The sequence below is a fragment of the Vipera ursinii genome, assembly GCF_947247035.1.
Source record: "Vipera ursinii genome assembly, chromosome: 1".
Classification (NCBI taxonomy): Eukaryota; Metazoa; Chordata; class Lepidosauria; order Squamata; family Viperidae; genus Vipera; species Vipera ursinii.
This window is the reverse complement of record NC_139512.1, coordinates 152,132,545-152,154,466: the sequence shown is the minus strand read 5'-3', so window position 1 is coordinate 152,154,466 and position 21,922 is coordinate 152,132,545. Positions and strand designations below refer to the sequence as shown.

The 21,922-nt window shown below is 39.1% G+C and overlaps 1 protein-coding gene across 2 annotated transcripts in view; it reads left to right on the top strand.

Annotated features, from left to right (window-relative positions):
- Nucleotides 1–20,770, top strand: part of FIGN (fidgetin, microtubule severing factor) — a 139,541-nt gene extending 118,771 nt beyond the window's left edge. For both annotated transcript variants that reach the window (XM_083353814.1, XM_083353813.1), the window contains exon 3: nucleotides 13,382–20,770. In XM_083353814.1, the coding sequence (XP_083209940.1) occupies nucleotides 13,382–15,630 (2,249 nt within the window). In that variant the 3' untranslated portion in view covers nucleotides 15,631–20,770. The remainder of the gene's footprint in view (nucleotides 1–13,381) is intronic.
- The last annotated feature ends 1,152 nt before the right edge of the window (nucleotides 20,771–21,922 follow it).

Here is a 21,922-nt window from a genome sequence, read left to right as displayed (position 1 = left end):
GTACAATTGCATTAAAAATTAATGTACGAATGACCAATTATATCGAAATGTGTAAATAACCCAAATGTTTTGCAAAGCCCTTTTCCATTTTGTAGCAACCTTTAAAAAAAAAGAATTTTCCCCCTGGAAGTACTAGATTATAAACTGTACGTCCTCTCCTTTCGTTTACTAGTCATGACATACTTTAATCCAAATGAAGTAGGTACATAACCTGATGGCCTAGGTAGGACCATTAGAAGTGGGAAAGTGGAAAGAAAACACATAGGTTTTATTACAGATGTGTGTGGCATATTGGCCTCTAAATCTGTACAGTGATACCTAAGTGTTACTCAGTGATTGACTACCATTTATTTTAAACTTTCCAGATTGTTCTTTGCCTTCATGTACTTCAAGAGAACACACCAGTACAGAGTGGCCTCTAGAATTAACCCTACTGAACTTATAAAATGTACATTGTGTGTGTGTGTGTGTGTGTGTGTGTGTGTGTGTGTGTGTTCCTGCATGTTGAATCTTCAGGATTAAAAGCAGGCAATTGGTATTCATTTGGTTGTCTGCAGTGTTTTATTTTATTTTTTGGAAAAAAAAAGAGGGGAGCATTCTTGAAGCAGCACAGTGCAGAAAAAAATGGAAACGTTGCTGATTAACCTAGTGTTAATGGCTCCTAGGACTTAAGAAAAAAAACATTGCCTTATTCAGCAGTCTGCTACCAGCAGATCTGCTTGTCCGCAAAAGCCCGAGAAGTTTCTGTTTTTCTCTCTCTCCTCATTAAATAGAAGGCTTTGGTGGAATGATAATAAAAGAGAGTAACTTGGCCTCCTAAGAAATAGATGACTTTAGTAATGAGATCACCACATAGAAACTTCCTGCATTCATGAAGAGCATTCACATGTGCACCATCCCTAGCAAGTACTAAAATTGACACTACTTGAAGCTGAACAGATTGTTGGTCTTTATCAACAAAGGCTGCTCTTCTTATAGACAAAAAGCGGAAGGAAAGACAGAGACCACCACTTGAATCTTTATATGGGTAGGCCAAAAACTTTTGGAAAGCTATATAGGTTTTTCTACAAGTCTGTAAACCATAAAATGCAAAGGTTTCTTTTTAAAAAAAAGTAAATGAAAACCCCCGGAATGATTGGCATTCTATAACTGTTTTGTGGTTCTGTTTCACGATTTGTTAAATAAAACTAGAAAGTAGATTTGAGATTTTTTTTTCCCCTGATGCACCAATATGACTTCTACTTTTTTTTTTGCTTGAGTATTGTTCTTTGGCTTCTAGGCAAGAGAAAATGTTCAAGCCTTTTATTTTGTAGAACATAATTCTACAAAAGCAACTAAATATGCAGTGACATAGTCACATATCAGTGGGAAAGCTCTGGAATTCAGTGAAGACTTATATCTGAGTGGACATATACAAAATTGCACTATAAGTGTCTCTGGCACATTACCAAATTTCATCCCTATTTACATAATTGACTAGTAAACACTGACCTTTACCATGGCAGAAGTCAAATGTCATTAATAAGAATTAGTAGTAAAACTCAAGATTAATGAAATAGTTTCTGGAAATGATTGAATTTCAATCTAATTTCCATTTTGGCTGAAAACATAGGCATGTAACAACTATATGGAATACCATAAAACATTTTTCACATTGTTTCTTATATACTGTGGGCTTTATTTAACGAATATTGAAATAATATTTTGTCCGTAATGCATATGTTATATATTTTAATTACCTTTGGCCTCTTCCAAATCATGGAGAGGATTTTTTTAAAAAAACAAAACAAAACAAAACCTTATTTATTTCCACTTGCTGTTAACTTTTTTCATATACATAGTATTAAAAGCAATAATAAGAACTAATATAAATTAAATAGAACAGAGAAAACACAAATGAAAGAGAAAAAAACAAAAAGCTAAAAATGCAGTAAAAGGAAGAAAATTGAAAAAGTAGAAAAAAAGAGAAAGATATGAAGAAGTAGCTTCCAATATTCTTCACAGCAGTTTTAACTATAGTTATTTTTTTAACTTCTCCGAAATTTACATAATAATTCTTTTTCTATAATCTATCCTATCTAATCATCAAAACCATAAATCATATTTATGCAAAAGTCCTTAAGTCACTAATAAATGTAGATATTGTCCTTTCTTTAAACAAGTTTGTCACCTCAGTGAGTTCTATCTGTATTTACCAACCATTCCTCCATGGTGGATATTGCCAAATTGTTCCATCTTTGTGCTTATGATAATCTTGCTACAGTAATCATATATCTGTTTATCCATCAATCCGAAAAGGAAAAGTTCTAGCTTCAGTTGATATTAATCTTTAAAATACTTTGCCCCTTAATGTTTTTAATATGTTTGATCAAAATTAAGATCTTCTGAGCCCTGTTGACTTCAGTGTGATATTACTAAGCATATTTTTTTTAATATTTCCCCGCAAATCAGCAGGAACAAAAATGAAATAAATATGGCTGGATCGTATCATTTGATACTTTTCCACAAGAAATTAAACCTATTGGTAAATGGAGTAGGAAATAGTCCCAGTTTTATATGCAGCAAACACTGGTAACAAAACACTGTAAAATTCAGAGTGGAAAAAATCTGGATGGGAACTTGATGTTGAGAACTTGTTGTTGTTAGCTGCGAAGTCGTGTCCGACTCATCGCGACCCTATGGACAACGTTCCTCCAGGCCTTCCTGTCTTCCACCATCTTCTGGAGTCCATTTAAGCTCACGCCTACTGCTTCAGTGACTCCATCCAGCCACCTCATTCTCTGTCGTCCCCTTCTTCTATTGCCCTCGATCTTTCCCAGCATTAGGCTCTTCTCCAGTGAGTCCTTCCTTCTCATTAGGTGGCCAAAGTATTTGAGTTTTAGCTTCAAGACTTGAGGTACCACTAAAGAGAATTCTAATTGAGTTGTCCTTTTGTAATCAACTTCAATCAAAAAAGTTGATTTTATTAAATGATTTTGTCCTTATAATAAATGAAAACAGTAGCATGATTGATGTATTTTCTAATTAGTTGCCTTGTTCCTTTGTTGACATGTTAAACATTCACTTTGATATCAATTTTTGCTAGTATGGGAATTCAGCAGTTCTTGCTAAACAAGTTAAGACAAAAATGGCTTCATAAATGTTAGAAGCGAAAGCATCCAAATGATCAGAATATTGCTAGGGAGGAAATGGGGGTAATTTGCTGGGACGGTAATTGAGAGTCATGAGCTGTGATTTAAAAAGAATAATTGCATTGTGTAACCATATTAAAATTAGATATCCATAGGTTTAGAAATGTTCCTCTAATAAGTTTCCAGAGGCTTAGTATGTTGTTATGATATTTAAGTTACAATATTTAGTAATGGAGAATGTAAGGTTTTAATATCTCCTCATTGTCCATGATTCTCTCTGCAGTCAAGTACTTGTAAGAAAACGGAAAGACAAATATTTGGGCTTTTAAACATCTACTTTTGATCCTCCTTTCATTTCTTCTGTGAGCAGAACAGTTGCATCATCATCATCATCACCAACATTGTTGGTCTTGTTGTTAACCATTTAAACATAACATTGTTCTTCCCATATGCTGACATTTCACGTTCATCTTAAGCCGTTATTATGGACCACATATCTGGCCAAAGACCAACCTAAAAGCATAGCTGACTTCTTGTTTCTTTTAGGCCAGTGGCCACAAGGATTTTTGAAAGTAGAAAATGACCCTTAGGATATTATTTGTCCATGTACAAAAGAGCCACTGTAATACTCATGGCCATCCATGAAGCTCCACCTCATTAGATGGCATTCCTCTCTCTTTCTTCTCTTAGGCCCATTCTTATTACCTGCGGGATATCTTTCTGTTTTTCCAGCTACCTTTTCCTGAATTTGTAGGAATAGTTCTAAATAAAATACTATTCTGTATCTAATCAAAATACTTCTTATCTTAAGAATTATTTGAGATACATTCATGTACATAAAAATAAGGCTACACCTTGATCCTTGGACATCTTCAGCTCAAGCAAGTGAAACACTTAAGAACGCTTGAATTATTTTAAAAAGTCTATTTTGAAAATCAGGAGTAGAAGGGTAGTATGGCAGGTGCCAAAAGAGGTGTGTATGGTCCCAGTAATGCTCAAACGCCATTTGTTATCTACTGTGCTATTCTAGCAGGCAGTATGTGTGTTAACTTTTAACTGTTTGAAATAATAAAATCTAATCCATTGTTATTCTTAAATGAAGCTTTCAGAATAGGGGAACCTGTATTTCAAATTTCTGATATACATCTGTGTAGCTATAAAATATATGCAGAAATGGCTTGTGTGTAAGTCTGTCTTTTTAAAACTGCAGAACTGCAAATCAAAATGGTCCCTATTAAGGATCTGATTCTTAAAGATATTGAGCATCTTCAGCTCAATGAAGCCAAACACTTGAGAGCACTTGACATCTTTGAGCACTGGGATCTCATCCGAGTTGATGGATGTTTCGCCTCTGATGTGGTATCAGGTGTCTGTATTCAATCACTTCAAGCTAATTATTATAGTCCATGTTCTAAATGTTTGGCTCTTAGCACTTGAAAAACTGGGAAAATAGAATTGCCTAATAGAACAAAGGCTGTGCTGTTGCAATAATCAATGCACTATGCTGTTTTAGTACAGTAAATATAAATTTAAGGTTGAGGCTGAGGTTAATTTACAGCTCTGGATCTAAGGTTGGTAGTTCCAGCTTCATGTGGCCCTCGGTATTTATTCTTTTGTATTTTTTGTTATCACACTTCTTTTTTTTCCTTTTAATCTATGGTAGCAAGGGGGGATATATAAAAAAGTCCCCATTCATGTTTCATGCGGAGTTAATACAAATTAAAATGATTGTGAATTGACTTACTCCCAATTGTATAGGTAATCGAATTATTTTCTGTTTTTTACATTGCATAAATCTAATGGTTTGCACTGCTGTCTTTACCTCTCTGTATCCATGGGCTTGATTGACTTCATGGAAAGAAGGTACGGTAATATGGTCAATCGTGGAGTGAAGGTCCCTACTGCATCAAGCGTCTTTGGGGCAATAGTATCCTTGCTGGGTGATTGCTTCTATTTGTCTGCTTCTTTTCTATTTAAAAAATAAAATGGAAAAAAATATCCAAGTAAATAAAGTATGAAGGTAACTTTTACGGAGGAAAAAAAAAGTAACTTTACCTCTCAAAAAGAAAGAAGAAAACAGATATCTACAAAGATGTTGGTTTTGCATACGACGGATAAGTGAATAGATGTGAAATTTCTAATTATTGATTTTTGTTTAAGGGCATTACAGGAAATGAGCACTTGTACATATGGTGGGGAGCGAGGGACAAGGCCAGTGGCTTTGGCAAGGAATAAAGGTAAAGGTAAAGGTTCCCCCGCACATGCATGCTAGTCGTTTCCAACTCTAGGGGCCGGTGCTCATCTCCGTTTCAAAGCCAAAGAGCCAGCGCTTGTCCGAGGACGTCTCCGTGGTCATGTGGCCGGCATGACTAGACGCCAAAGGCGCACGGAACGCTGTTACCTTCCCACTGTAGTGGTCCCTATTTTTCTACTTGCATTTGTACGTGCTTTCGAACTGCTAGGTTGGCAGAAGCTGGGACGAGTAACAGGCGCTCACTCTGTTACGCGGCACTCGGGATTCGACCCACCAGATTGCCGACTTCTGATCGACAAGGTCAGCGTCCTAACCCACTGAGCCACCGCGTCCCTTGGCAAGGAATATGCACGGGCAAAGCTACCATCAGCCCGCTTCTAATGGATAATCAGATGCATGTCTCACTTACAGCTTTAGCTCTTTGCCCTTTAATTCAGTAGACCAGCCCTATTTAGCAAAGCTCTTATTTGCAGCCTACAATGAACAGAACGTTATGTTGACTTCTTTGACGGTACAGTGGCAAGGACATAAAATTAACACAGATGGGAAGACAATTGTTTCTTTTTGCCTCGATTCATATGAACTAATGTTCGTGAGAAGAAGAAAAAAGAAGTATGCCCTCAGCATGAAAGGGTTCAAGATTTTTCAACTCTTTTCTGGGCTTTTGTATGCTTCCTCCATTTTCTTCTTTCTGCAAGAAAACAAGTCTTTTTGTTTTGTTTTCTTTTGCTACTGGAGTGGCCAATCTTAATATATTTGGCTTAATTGTTAATCTGAAAAGTAATTAATCCCTTTGATCACACGAGTTGGAATAAAAGCACCGACAAATAGCGTAGATGGTTAGAGAAGTAACTCAACAATTATACTAATTTCTACTAACCTTTCAAAACAAAAGAAAACAAAAACTTTCTTCTTCTTCTTCTTCTTCTTCTTCTTCTTCTTCTTCTTCTTCTTCTTCTTCTTCTTCTTCTTCTTCTTCTTCTTCTTCTTCTTCTTCCCCTCTCCCTCCCTCCCTCCCCCTCTCTCTCAGTTTGGATTATTTTTGTGTTAGATACTGTCCATCTGCATTTGCCTAACAGAAGCCCAGGTGTGCTATAATTTTAAAACTTATTTTCTTTAACCTTGACAAGTTTTAGAGGTAATTTAAAGCAGTGGACAGGAAACATTTATAAAGTTTCTGGCATATCTCTGCATATGGTATTCGTGCAAATTCCGTAAAATATTCTGAAATGACATTTTTTTTCCTTTTAAATTATAGATAATGAAATGGTGAAAAAAACCAAAAGGAAAGAAACCCTGATTTGAAGCAATTCTGATTATTTTAATTTGCACAACAACAAAAATATAAAAATGGACCCTCATTTGTACAAGAAAGCTTTTTGTAGAACTATTTACATATGCTAATGATATCATGTGTAAAGTAATTTAGAACTCTGTGTTCAAAACTGAACTCTTGCATGTCTTTATTCTTGGAGAGGATATTTCCCAATTTTATGTCTTTAGTATCATTTTTTTGTTTTTTCTTTTATCACAAATAGAGGTATACTAATAAAACTACCCATGTCAGATGTCAAATATTAATTTACTGATACAAATTTAGTTGCACTGATCTCTGTTTCAGTACAAATTACTTGAGAGCACAGCAGTTACTATTACCACTTATTTTAAAATAATTATGGAGCTTGCCAATTTTTTTCAGACCATGACAGCTTTATCCCACAATATTCTTTCTTTTTAATCTTTGATCTGCCAGCCTTGGTGCAGCTGCATATGCTGGAATAAAACCACTTAAAATAGATAATGATTTTGTAATTAAACATTAACTTTCAAATAAAACTAATTAGTACAACTAGTAGAGCAAAAGTTTACGCTTTAGTTTAGGAGAACAGGCCCTCTACCTTAAATTCATATTATAAATTCTGAAATGCTGCTTTTTACAACCTTTGTTAAATGCACTGGTACTTAGCGTGCGTCAATAAATAAACTTTCAATTACTGTATTGTGCGGAGAGCAGATCCACAGCTCGGATAGCAATCTGAAACCAATGGGCTAACTAATAATTATGCCAAATAAATAATTTTGATGCATGTGAACCTTTACGCTAGAAAATGAATACCTGACTTGTTTTCCAGGATCAGGTTTAAGAAAATAGATAATTTATAATACATATTTTAGCATTATAATTTGTGTGTTTGTGTAAGTGTGTGTGTGTGTGTGAAACAGAGAAAGACAGACTGTTTTACACCAAGTTAGCCATTAACTTAATGTTTGCTTGCCACTTTTCCTCCACTTATTTATATCCAATAATCTTCGTTCATTTTGTATTTCCCTATGTGTAAAAGAATATCAGATACAATCAAGCTCTATTAACACAACTAAAATTGTTGCCACAGGCAGCTATGAAGTGAGGGTAAACCCAGTAAGTGCTTCTAATTCTTACCCTATTAAAATATTTTAAAAAATCCTATTGAATTACCCTACTCTTTATGCAGGGAATACAGCCGTAAAAGACAGGGAGTTTAACATGTCATTCACACAGCCTAAGACAGAAGAAGGCAGAGTATCGTCTGCCCTATATAACAGGAAACAGAGTGATCAGAGACTGCAGGCTGAAAATAGCGCCATTTATATGGTGGCACAAAGAGCACAACAGACTGGGTCTTGTCAGTCGTGCAAGAATACAAGATAGCTATAGAAAGCATGCATCTGCACACACACAAACACCCAGCTTTATGTATGCTCATAGTTTTTCCTGTTAGAAGAGATTTCAGAGATCCCCAAGTTTTTTTGCCCTGGTGGGCACACTTGAAAATTTGAAAGTATACTGCTCAAAAAATAAAGGGAACACAAGATAAGACATCCTACTATTAAATACAGTACATTGTGTTGTTGAAGTGTTCCCTTTATTTTTTGAGCAGTATATATTACAAGTGTCACTACAAATGGCTGCTGTGGGCCTTGCCTATACACAGAACAGACCTTAGGGGGAATGTGGCTAGTGACAATGCATTGGCATATCAGAATGTTGGCCATCCTCCCTTTCTTTACTTAATGTGGTCTTGTTTTGGATAGGCAGGCACAAAGCACAACTTCAGCCACCTGTCAGATTTATAAGGGGCATCCTAAGAGGCATTCTTCAAAATAAAGTATTTTTACATAATGTTTTAATGTAAAAAAACAACCCAAGTAGGGAATAGGTGGCAGATAAGCACCAGGATAAGTGTCCACAAACACAGGGACACGCCTTACAGATGCTGCATTAACCCACGCTTGTTATCTAGGGACTGATCTGTGAATTCAGATTTTACATGAAATACAGTATATAGGAATACCTGTGTTATACATTACTCCAAGGTGATGAATGTGGAACAGTTTGAAAATTTTAAAGCTAAATATCTGTAATATTTTTCAGTCTGTCTCCATAATTTTTCTCTGCATTCAGATCTTTACTGCATTGCAAGAAACCATTAAATGTTTCATGACGGCTGTATATTTCTTAGCTCCTGTATGGCTTTTTTTTAAAAAAAAAAATGAGCTGCGGAATAACAAAACGTTTGATAAAAAAGCATTTGACCTCTTTCACATTTCCTGAATATTTGCAGATCTTTACCACTGAATATAACCAAAGCTTTCTGTAGGTCCAACTGGTAGAGAATAACTAAACAAAGAGCTTGCTGATTGTTTCACTTATTACACAAAAAAAAATAATTTGCAGTATACCAATGTGAAAAAGTAATAATGCTCCAAATTCAAGGAATTTATAAATCTGAATCAATTCCACAAAATGTGAGATTCTTTTAAATCCCTCTCAGTCCGAGAAAAATTATAAAAACAATTCTACAGTTGTGAGGCTCCACCAATTCAAAGATGGAGAAGATAACAAAGAACTTTCCCAAAAGTTATTGTCCTGACAAAATCACTCCAACTGCATAGGATTAAAATAATCTAGAAAATATTAGAAGCCCCAGAATAATAGTGTTCTGCATCACTTTTGCTTTAGCTTAAGTCAATGTTCAAGACTCAACCACGGAAAAATGATGGATAAAAATGGGATTCAAGGAAAATTAAAAAGGCAGAAGATATAGGAGATGGCCAGGCTGAGCCCGAGGGGGAGGTGTCAAACGTGTCATAAGTCAGGAGCCCCTTCGTGCCTTCAAGAGATCTAAGTCCAGCCTACCTTGAATTCCTTAGGCTTAGATTAATGTCAGGCGCCCAGGAAATCAGGAGATTCAGGCAGTTCAAATGAGTATGAAGATTTATTGCAAGCTTAAGTTCTCTACGAGCATTTTGCCAGGTGACTGTTAAGGGAAATTCCTTCTATTCTAAGAATAGAAAGGAATTCAAGGTGGGCTGTACCTAGATCTCTTGCAGGTCCGAAGGGACTACTGACTTATGACGTGTATGACCCCTCCCTCGGGCTCAGCCTTGTCATCGCCTACAGTAACCATTGTTCATTAAAATATCATTGCTCATCTCAAGTTTGCTCCAAAGCTCCTAGGTGAGTCTTCAGACCGATGACGCAAGAGTGGTACTTTGTGGTCTAGATGGGTATCATTGTGTTTCATGGAAAGCAGTCAGTCAGAATGTTATGCCAGCTTTCAAGTAGTTGCATGATTTGGATGCACTCTGCTGATTTAGGGCCCGGATGATGTACAACATGACAGAACCACGAAACCTACTTTCTACTAGGAAATTCTACAGGAAAATGTCAAGCTACAACCTACCCATCAGCTGAAGCGCAGATCATGTAGCAAGACAATGATCCCAGATGTAGAGGCCAATCTAAGGAGAATGCACGATGAACAAATTCAGGATGTTGGAATGGTCAGGGGAGAGTCAGATCCAAATCCCTGAAGGAAAACCTGAAACAAGCAGTTCCTGCTGGAAAACCTTCAAGTATTACTGAGTTAGTCATGGAGCAGTGAAGCAAAACTCTTACACAAGATGTGAGAGACTAGTAACAGTTACAGGATTATTTGCAGAGAAGTTTAAAAAAAAGGCATAGCCTGTTGGCTGAGTCAAAGTGGGGAATTACTGTACTTTTTCAAACTGGCACATCATATGCAGGATGACTTTGTTTCTGAAATAAATGGAAAAGGTACCAAAGTTTGGTCACTTTAGATTCCTTTTATAAAATAGTAGGTAGGACCTATGTGAAAACTCAAATATGGGGAAAATAATTTTTCAGAGAAATTTTACATTCCGGTGATTTATAGAGCAAGGTTGCAGCTGAATAGATCTCTTTCCAAATTTTGTATATGATGCTTATTTTTATCAATGAAGAGAAGCTTTATTCTAGAAGCTTGAATTTTCTGCCTTTTGTGTTTTATAATTTCTGAAAACTTAAAACTCCAAAGATGTAAGCATGAAAGAAGGATTTTTGTTAAAAAGAACTATGAGGTTAAGGCATTCATGTCTCTTTTCTATTTTTTCCCCTATTTAATAAATACCCTGCTGGGATTTTTTTTTTTCTTGCTCTTTCCAACTTAATGTGAAATATTGTGAAGAAACTGCCAACAATTTCTTAATGAAATTAGAGGCTTCTATAAATTATGTTTAATTAAAATTTTTGAAAATATAGCTTTCACGAACCCAATAAACATATTGCATTGAGTCCCATCTTTTTTAACTAAGCTGAGGATTCAGGATTCATAATCTCATACAGTGTAAAACTTTCAGTACTGGATCTAAGTTATGTTATTAAATTCTTGGACTAAGTGAGAAAGGATACCTGTGTGAATCTTGTCAACAGCCTCCAGTTTAAATAATCCAAATTCATATCCGCACTATTGCAATACAATATATTTACAAATTAATCCCGTTGCTCTATTAATTATTTGTGTAATTACTGCAATTCTTCCCACCTTGTTTTCAGTATTTCTTAATCATTAAGCCGGAAGCCTGACAGCAGTGCCAGCCCTGGCATGATTCTTTTTGACTAAAACCTTGTAAATTAACACAATTAGCACAGCATCATGCTGCTAATTAACTTCCTGTGTCTGGTACAGTGGATGTGCAAACAAGGAATAGGGATTCAGCAGGGAATAAACATGCCACTCTGTTGCCAAACTGTATGTTGTGTTCGGTCTAGCTCAGCAGGGCTAAGACAGTCACGCCAAGATGCTGGAGTCAGGCAAAGAAGAGCTAAATGAAGAAGCGCAAAATAGGAAGAGTACAGGCAGTTAAGTAAAAGATAGTAGTAATTTATCAGAGAAACTCTGTCATCCATGTTTGATGTATCCTGAGACTTTTTATCTGAGCATCTGATAGGGGGGAAGGAAGGGAAGGAAAGGAAAGGAAAGGAAAAAAGGAAAGGAAGGAATGTTGTTTTAGTGTTGCCTACTAGGCAGAACACAAGGGATGCGGTGGCTCAGTGGGTTAGTACACTGAGCTTGTTGATCAGATGGTCGGCAGTTTCTCGGGTCGAATCCCGAGTGCCGCATAACAGATTGAGCGCCTGTTACTCGTCCCAGCTTCTGCCAACCTAGCAGTTCGAAAGCACGTAAAAATGCAAGTAGAAAAATAGGGACCACTACGGTGGGAAGGTAACAGCGTTCCGTGCGCCTTTAGCGTCTAGTCATGCCAGCCACATGACCACGGAGACGGACAAGCGCTGGCTCTTCGGCTTTGAAACGGAGATGAGCACTGGCCCCTAGAGTTGGAAACGACTAGCACGCATGTGCAGGGGAACCTTTACCTTTACCTTTACTAGGCAGAACAAGTCTAAGGTGATATGATAAGATGAGATGATAAAGTAAGATAAACTTTACTGCCACTTTTTCTGTGAAATGGCACACATTAAATGAAATTCTGATGCCTGTTCTCAAAAGAATATGAAGAGAGAGAGAGAGAGAGAGAGAGAGAGAGAGAGAGAGAGAGAGAGAGAGAGAGAGAGAGAGAGAGAGAGAGAGAGAGAGGATATAAAGTATTCTAAAGGATTTTTTTTTCTGATGAACTCCACCTGACATGTCTGGTACAGGACTAAACCAAATCTAAATTAAGATAATTTCCTCTCTGTTTTGGCAAGCTCATTTTGTCAGAGCAGTGTTGATTTTCTTCTGGTAGCTAGCATTTGTTCCATTGCCCCCCCCCGCCCCCCTTTCAAACTGCTAGTAACTGACTTACATCTACTTCTCTTTTCTCCCCCCCCTCCCCCCATTCCCTCTTGGTTTGGGGGGAATTGGAAGGGAATGGGAGGAGAAAGAAGATAGACAAGTGTTGCTGGGCTTTGCTCTTTCTACGCCCCCCCCCCCCGCCTGCTTCCTTCCAGAGCCTCAACGACAGAACTCTTGATGCAGAGAGAAGCCCGTTGTAATTCATACCAAGTTGTAGGGTTTGTGTGATGAAAGCAATGGAGCGCTGCCTGGGAGATTGCTTTGCTGCACTCCAGGAAGCAGATTTGAAACTATCGTGGACCGCTTTAGATGAGAGTTGGATTATGGAGTGACCTGCTATGTCTGTGTCATATGGTTCTGCACAGGGTGCATTACACTGTGCTAACTAGGTGTTCAGTACCAAATAAGAAAGGTATCCTAGATGCGATTTGTCAGCTGTAGCTCACGGAAGGTGCTGGTTGTTTTTTTCCTCCTCTATCAAAATTTAAAAATGCAATGAGGGAAGGTGGTACGTTTTAGATGTCGAAGAGCAGATGATCTAATAGCAGGTCCACGCTTGGGATACGAAGAAAGTCCATGCGTGACCCTTTAAAACAAATCCGGCTGGATAAAATCATTTCTTTGACTCTCTCTCCCCCCTTCCAAGTTGGCAAAATGCATTAGAAGGATAGCTATATCCTTTCTCCCCCACCCCACGCCCCCAAAGAAAAATGAGTCACCGGCAGTACTTTTATTCTTTTACAGATCATTTGCATGTCATCTGTTGATTTCAACTTTGCAATTCTGCATATAAATGGAGAACTCAAGTTGAATACGCGTGTCTTTTTTTAAAAAAAAAATCTAATGGCTAATTTTGCTTTTCCTCCCTCCCCAACCCTTAGGCTTGAAGATGCAGTGGACGCCAGAACATGCCCAGTGGCCAGAGCAGCACTTTGACATCACTTCAACCACCCGCTCTCCTGCCCACAAGGTAGAAGCTTATCGTGGACATCTTCAGCGCACCTACCAGTATGCCTGGGCTAACGATGACATCTCTGCTCTGACGGCCTCAAATCTGCTAAAGAAATATGCAGAAAAGTATTCCGGCCTTTTGGAAGGGCCAGCCGAACGTCCCATCCTGGGTAACTATGTGGAGCCTCCATCAGGGCTGGTGAATGGTCGCAAAAGCGAAAGTGAGCCCTGGCAGCCTTCTTTGAACTCTGAGAGTGTCTATCCTATGAACTGTGTCCCAGATGTTATTGCCGCCAGCAAAGCTGGAGTAAGTACTGCCCTCCCTCCGGCAGATGTCTCTGCCAGTATAGGGAGCTCACCTGGGGTGGCAAGTAACCTGACAGAACCTAGTTACTCAAGTAGTACATGTGGAAGTCATTCAGTCCCTAGTCTGCATTCAGGGCTCCCATCTCAGGAATACGCTGCAGGATATAATGGATCGTACCTGCATACAAGTTACAGTGGCCAGCCAGCACCTGCACTTCCTTCACCTCATCCCTCTCCTTTGCATAGCTCTGGGCTTTTACAGCCACCCCCTCCGCCACCACCACCACCAGCCCTAGTGCCAGGCTACAATGGGACATCTAACCTTTCCGGTTATAGCTACCCACCAGCAAGTTATCCCCCTCAGAGTGCTGTTGGGCCTGGCTATAGCCCTGGTGGAGCACCACCTCCTTCAGCCTATCTGCCTTCAGGTATCCCTGCCCCGACTCCTCTCCCGCCCACCACAGTACCTGGGTACACCTACCAGAGTCATGGGTTAACGCCCATTGCGCCGTCAGCCCTGACCAACAGCTCAGCAACTTCTCTCAAGAGAAAAGCTTTCTATATGGCAGGGCAAGGAGAAATGGACTCCAGCTATGGAAATTACAACTACGGCCAACAGAGATCTACACAAAGCCCCATGTACAGGATGCCTGACAACAGCATTTCCAATGCCAGCAGAGGGAATGGCTTTGACCGAAGCTCTGAATCCTCCTCCTTGGGCTTTAAGCCAACCAAACAAATCATGGCTTCTGAGCAGCAAAGGAAATTTAACCAGTCCGGTCGGGCTCTGACGCCCCCTTCCTATAGTTCTGCTAAGAATTCCCTTGGCTCCAGAGCAAGTGAGCCCTTTGGGAAGTACAGCTCTCCCGTCATGAACGAACACAGCGAAGAACATAGGCAGCTTCTTCCTCATCCAATGCAAGGCCCAGGACTTCGTGCAGCTACCTCATCCAACCACTCTGTGGACGAGCAACTGAAGAACACTGATGCGCACCTCATGGACCTTGTGACCAATGAGATTATCAACCAAGGGCCACCGGTGGACTGGAATGACATTGCTGGACTAGATTTGGTGAAGGCTGTCATTAAAGAGGAGGTTTTATGGCCAGTCTTGAGGTCAGATGCATTTAATGGGCTGACTGCTCTACCTCGGAGCATCCTCTTATTTGGACCTCGGGGCACAGGCAAAACATTACTGGGGAGATGTATAGCTACCCAACTGGGTGCCACATTTTTCAAACTCACAGGTTCTGTTCTTGCCACAAAATGGTTAGGAGAAGGAGAAAAAATTGTTCACTCTTCCTTCCTGGTGGCAAGGTGTCGACAGCCCTCGGTGATTTTTGTTAGTGACATTGATATGCTCCTTTCATCCCAAGTGAGTGAAGAGCACAGTCCAGTCTGTCGGATGAGAACTGAGTTCCTTATGCAGCTGGACACCGTGCTCACTTCTGCTGAGGACCAAATAGTAGTCATCTGTGCCACCAGTAAACCGGAAGAAATAGATGAATCTCTTCGAAGGTACTTCATGAAACGACTTTTAATCCCACTTCCTGACAGCACAGCCAGGCACCAGATAATAGTACAGCTGCTTTCACAGCACAATTACTGCCTCAGCGATAAGGAGGTTGCACTGCTAGTCCAGCGTACGGAAGGCTTTTCTGGACTCGACGTGGCTCATTTGTGTCAGGAAGCCATAGTGGGCCCTCTCCATGCCATGCCAGCCACAGACCTTTCAGCCCTTATGCCCAGTCAGTTGAGGCCTGTCACGTACCAAGACTTCGACAAGGCTTTTTGCAAAATACAGCCTAGCATCTCTCCAAAGGAGCTCGATACATATGTTGAATGGAACAAAATGTTTGGTTGCAGTCAGTGACAAGTCGTCTCTCGCTTTTTTTTAAAAAAAGAAAGAAAAGTGAAACAAAAAAAAAACCCACGCACACACACACACACACACAAAATGTAATGAATGTTGGTGCGCGCACACACACACACGTACACACACAAACCTGTTATATAGGGCACGGAACCCCTTTTTCAGTCGTGTTGAAATTGTGGGAGGGTAGTGGGGGCGGGGTGGGGAGATAATCATGTTGCATCTAAACAGCCAGGTTTAGGCTTGAAGGAATAGTGCATCTGAGGAGAACTATTGATCTGCGAAGCCACAGATGAGAGGTGGAGTCTGTTGATGCCCCGTTCAGACTAGACATCACACTCTCACCATGGAGGGTTGATTTTTTTTTTTTTTAGAAGGACATGAACCCTGTGTGTTGATTCATTCGGCTGTTTTTTTGGGTTTAGTTGCTGTCAAGTGCCTAACGTGGTACTTTTATTTTTTTCCCCTCTTTTTTTGCCTCACAATTACATTGGTGGCATGTGCTAATATAAAGAGCTTTAACTTCAAAATCTTATGGGACTAAAGACATGAACAGTTGTGTTGTGACAGAGAACCAGGTGTGACTTTGGTTTACTTCTGCTTTTTTTTTTTTTTTTTTGGTCTTCTTCCCCTCTTTTGGCTAGTCTAAAAGCAACAGTATTCCTCAATCCTGTTCTGTTCTGCAGTATTAAACTAAGAACAGGTAAAACAGGGTAATGGTAATCTGGACTTTAATTTCTGCGGTTTGTTTTGTTTATTGTTCTGTCTGCAAAAAAAGAAAAAAAAAGAAAAAAAACTCAGGAAAGTGATTGTGATTTGTACAGTACCTCAAAGGAATGTGTTGAAAGCACTATGTACTGCTGAGATTTAATAGGCTAGGCTTCAAGGTTACTTTATCTTAAATATGTATGTTTACCTCAGTGGTTGGGGAAAAATGACAAGGAGAAATATTTTGAATGTATTAAGGAGCAAGCTGAAGCGTGCTAAAAAAAAAGATAATCTCTAAAACTTTGAAAATACAGCAGAAGTATCCCAGTGTTTAAGAAACGTTTCTTTCTTTCTTTTTAACCAATACTGGGGATCAAATTGGAGCAAGGCAATTTTCATGGCAGTCATGTGTGAAAGTCCTTAGTCCTAGAGAAATTTTGTGACAAGTCAGTAGAGAGCACACAGACAATAAAAAAAAGTCCCTCTGTTGAATTGTCGAGTCATCTGGGATAGTCAGAGACAAGATCTGATTAGGACTCTGAGAGGCAAATTACCTTAGACCACAAGATACAACTTTTTTTTAATCTCAGCTAAGGTAGCATCTTGATTCTCCCAATGCATCATTAGCACAGAATACTTGTAGGCCACAGAGAGCTTAGGCCGGTGGTGGGATCCAGCCAGTTCGCGCCAGTTTGGCAGAACCGGTAGCTAATTTTTTTGTTGCCCAGGCCCAGAATGGACTTCCGGAAGCGGCATCCACACAGAGAACCGGTTGTTCACGTATTTGAATCCCACCACTGGCTTAGGGGCTGCAGAGCTGTTTACAGCAATGCAGCAGAGAGCGACCAAACAAGACCAAAAAAAAAAAAAGAAAGCAAGGAAAAAAATTGAACCCTCAAATGGCACCTCTCTTCCTCTCTTTGCTTTGCATTTTCACCACCAAATGAAAAGTTATCCCTTTGTTTTTATGTGTGCTGTGGCCTCTTCTGTTTCCTTGATGGCTTTGTTTGTTTTATTTTTAATGTGATCATTCCACAGTCATTAGAAATTTGCCTGGCTGGAAAATGCCCGTCATTTTATTTCTACCTCAGATTTTGTTTTATTTGTCTTAGGGAGGCACGTAAAGAATAGGACGAGCCCAGATTACCGCTAGCAGGCAGAGCTGTGGAAGGCCCTATTGACGCATAATCCTAAACAGGGTTCTTTGAAAAGAACCAGCTTTGTGTTTGGTGAGGTTTTGTCCCAAGTAAGTGTCTGAAGAATTGCAGTCAAAAATAGGGGATTGGGAAGGAAATCCTTCTCTACCTCCTCTCCCTGTGGCCACCTATTGCAAATGGTGACTGTTTTTGCCTCAGGAAAGAGAAGCTAGATAGGATATTGGCATTTTATTCTGTTTGTGCCCCTGCTCCACATTGTCTCCCTTTTTTTATTCTTTAATGCTTTTATGAGCAATTCCTTTCATGACAGCTGACTGATGCTGTAATGTCGCTGAACAGTAGAGCAATTCAAACCTTCCTCAGCCACACGAGCAGAGAACAGCCTCTTCTCTCCCCATCCCTCCCTTTCTCTTTCCCCTCTCTGTTTTTTTTTAATGTCATCTTTTGTTTACTTTAAAGAAATGGCAGCAGAACAATTACAAATTTATTGGCATTTAATGTTACTCTTAAGTAAGGTACCTTCAAATCCGTGAAATGAATGCACTGAAGAGCTCTAATGAGAAAAAGACCAATTAGTCACCTACTTAGTTTGTCTTTAAAGCTACTGCCCAATTATTACACTTGGTGTTTCCTCTGCTAAAATGTTAATTTTCATTGCTAAAAATTGAGCAAATAAACCAAAATGCACATCCTAAAAGTCCTTCTGTTCATTCTAAACTTATGGGTTGCTTCTAAAAGGCAGAGGAGTACATTAAAAAGTAAAACAGGGCCTTTCACTAAGGATATAGTAAAATAAGTCTTAATAAATGCTTTGCGTTTTCAGTTAGCAAAGGTCTTTCTTTCTCCGTTTTTCATTCCCATCTATTTCTTCCATTATATCTTTTCCATTTGGGAAGAGGCACAATCTCCTTCCCCAGATTCATATTGATCTTGCAGATGGCTTTCTGATGCATATTGCTGACCAATCTTCTGACTTTTAGATATCACATTATGCTATTGTACTGCCGTCTATTTGAAAGGTTCGAACATGTTTTGAAAAACTAAATTTACAATTGTATCACCTCTGTCTATACATCCTTTAAAACTAACGTTATCTAATTTTAAGGTGGCACCAAATACATTCAGTTCACGTATATAGCTACAGTATAATCCCAGGAACACTTCAGTTAGCTTTGGAATCGGCAGGTGCTCAGTTTACCTCACATTTTACTCTGCATATTTGGGGAAAACAAATTACAGTATTCTTCCAGTGAGCTTCATAAATAAAAGACTTAACTGTGAGGTTAAGAAACTTGAAAGAGTTTGTCCTCTCCCAAATCCTTTGAATCTTATATTGCGGATTCATGGCTGAAAATATCAGGACATTTTCTCCCAAATGGTAATTAGCTGCAACTAGTGAGGGGTAATATTTTACCTGATACAAAAATAATACTTTTGTTTACTGTACTGCACTTGTACAAAATTGAGGCAAGCTATAATCCACTCTCCGCTCTCTGCCAATGGAGATTCCTTGGTAAATAGAATCACTCAGACTTTGCCTGGTTCACTCAGAACCATTTAGTTCAACCCTGAGTTACGAATATTATCCTTTTTTGGCCATTGCTTTTATTTGCACTTTTTAGACAAATTAGGCCATTTGTTCCTTCTGCTGCTACATTTAGGCCTGCATAGAATTGCGACCATATACATTTCATTGCAATCAAAACTCCTAAGAATTTCCTTTCCGGGCTATTTGGGTGTTCCACAAATGAGAAGACTAGCTTTTGATAGGGAGTTTGATATGGCCAAATCGTACTAGCATTCTGAAGAGGTAAAATGGTTCAGCTGTGTTTTTCATTTGATTGGGACTCAGGATTCTGCCTGAGTAGAGCATAAAACAATGAGGTTTTTATGGCCAGATTCCACACGAGGCAGGTCTTCTACACCAGGGGTCTTCAAACTTGGCCCTTTTATGAGTTGTGGACTTCAACTCCCAGAATTCCTCAGCCAGGCTGGCTGAGGAATTCTGGGAGTTGAAGTCCACAACTCATAAAAGGGCCAAGTTTGAAGACCCCTCTTCTATACTTTGAATAAAAGGAAGAGCATTAATTGTTAATATCTTTTCCACCATTACATCTTTATGATGGCCAAACTTCCATTGACTCAATTCTCCCTTCACTTCAGGACATATAGCTTGGCTTCATCGTTTGTTGGAAAATTCTAGGAATAATTGGAGATAAACATATATCAGATGCTTCCCTTTCTACTTGAGACAATTTTTCATTAGGTGAGACTTCATTGTGTGTGTGTCTCTCTCTCTCCTCCCCCCCCTCAGTTTTTTTCTCTGGTGAGGAGAATAATTATAATAACAAAAAGCAGGGGACTGGTTTCTGCCAAACAAATTATCACTGCCAACTGAAATCCTGGCACGATGACTTTTTAATATATATTTATAAATAAATCTTCACTTCTAGCATCCTTCCCTCCAAAATATTTAGGCCATTAAGGATAGTAGTGAAAAGTTTGCTGACTGAGCTGATCAATGGAATGTGAAGGCAGTTTGGGGCTATTTACTTTTTTTTTAACAAAATATTTCTGTATTAGTCAATTTGTATTCTATTCAAATGTAGATAGATGGGCAAAATGGTTTTCCTTGTGCATTTCAAACCCATCAAGGAGAAAATAAAACCTCCCAGTAAAACACATAGGCAAAGCACCATCTGGGAAAGCTAGCTCATCTGTCCAGGGGCTATGCTCTGCAAAATAGTACAAGGTCATTTTATATGGGTTAGCATAATACTTTGCTAGGCAATTTTCAAAAGGAGATAATCTAGTGTAAAAACCCCAATTAATTCCAACAGATGTTCGTGGATGGTAATGTGTTTACATGTCAAAAGCTGCAAATAAAGGTTTCTGCTGCCTGAAAACGTGTGCAACTTTGAGTAGAGGAACAGTTATAAGTTCCATAATATGTTTCACTCTAATCTACAAATATAGATAATCTTTTAGAAAGTGAAATCTCAGAAATACAGTACACATACACAGGCACCCTAGAATTGAGTAAATTTTGCAGAAACTAATCTGTTAGTTTTGGTGCAGCTGTCCCCGTATACCTAACCTCTCTCTCATGGTTTAGACTTACTTCCTTAGACAGGCCATGTGCACAAGTTACATTGATGTGATTGCCTAAGAGTCTCCTGTCTGTGGAGATTCTCAGTCATCCGGGTGGGTCATGGTTGTCCCAAACGTCCTTTTTTCAAAAGGCATCTGGACTGTCTCTTTTTCCTGGAAGAGGTTTTGCTTCTTATCCAAGAAGCTTCATCAGTTCTGGCAGGATAATTGGGGGGGGGGAGGAAATGGAAGGATTGTTTCCTTCCTCTCCTCTCACCATCCTGCCAGAATTGATGAAGCTTCTTGGATGAGAAGCAAAATGTCTTCCAGGAAAAACAAAGTCCAGTTCCCTTTTGAAAAACCCCCCACTGAGACTAAGAGTCTCTTGTGCATCTCTCCCATTCATTTCACCAGAAATTCCAAGGATATAACTGGGGATAGCTAACCGTAAAGATCAACATGTGGCCTCCCACAGCCTTAACACCCTTCCATCTTGTTATGCATGCGTGTGTTTATATAATCTTTATATGGACATACACACATAATACGAGGCCGCTTTTGTTCTCTCTTTCAAGGAAAGGATGAAAAGCTTTCTTTTCCTTAATCATTTGCAGATTTATACTCAAAGCACATTGGTAAACATGGAGCTAGTAATATTTCTAGACCCAGAGAAGCTGCTGCCCTGGGGAACTAGTCAGTCCATGAACTGACCCTTCCCCTTTGCAAAGATCTTTTGGTTGACATTCGATTTTGAACCTGCCAGATATGTGTTTTTTTTGTGAACCAGGGATACTGCATCTTTAATGAACAAGCTTCTATACTTTCCCCTATTTTTAAAGGCAACACAAGAAGTGTAGCGCTAGGCATCGCCGTTGTCAAAGACAATTAGACTGAAAGCAGAAAAATTTCACCTCCCTGTCTAAGTGATACATAAAATGTCGGCAGTGTGGGTCAGTCAGCCTTGCAACCGAATTTTGTAAGAGTATATGGCTCAGTCCTATAGAATGTTAAATATTTATAAAACGGTTCTCTTCTCCACGAAGGTTGGGACGGCAGTCATTCCTTCTTGTTGTTTCATGATACACAAAGAGGAGGAGATACTTCCCAACCAAAACTTTGCTTGTATACATTTTTTTCCTCACCCCAAATGGTTCTTGTGGTTTACATGCAGTCTCAAGTAGTTTTGTTTGTCTCCATAGATTCCCACCACCACATTGGGTGTGTGTTCAGACATTGTTCTTTGAAACCATTTCTACCTCATTACTACATATTGTACATGTAGTATTTATTTGTTGTCTTTTTTTGAATGTCATGCATTTTGTAAGAAAGACGTGTCC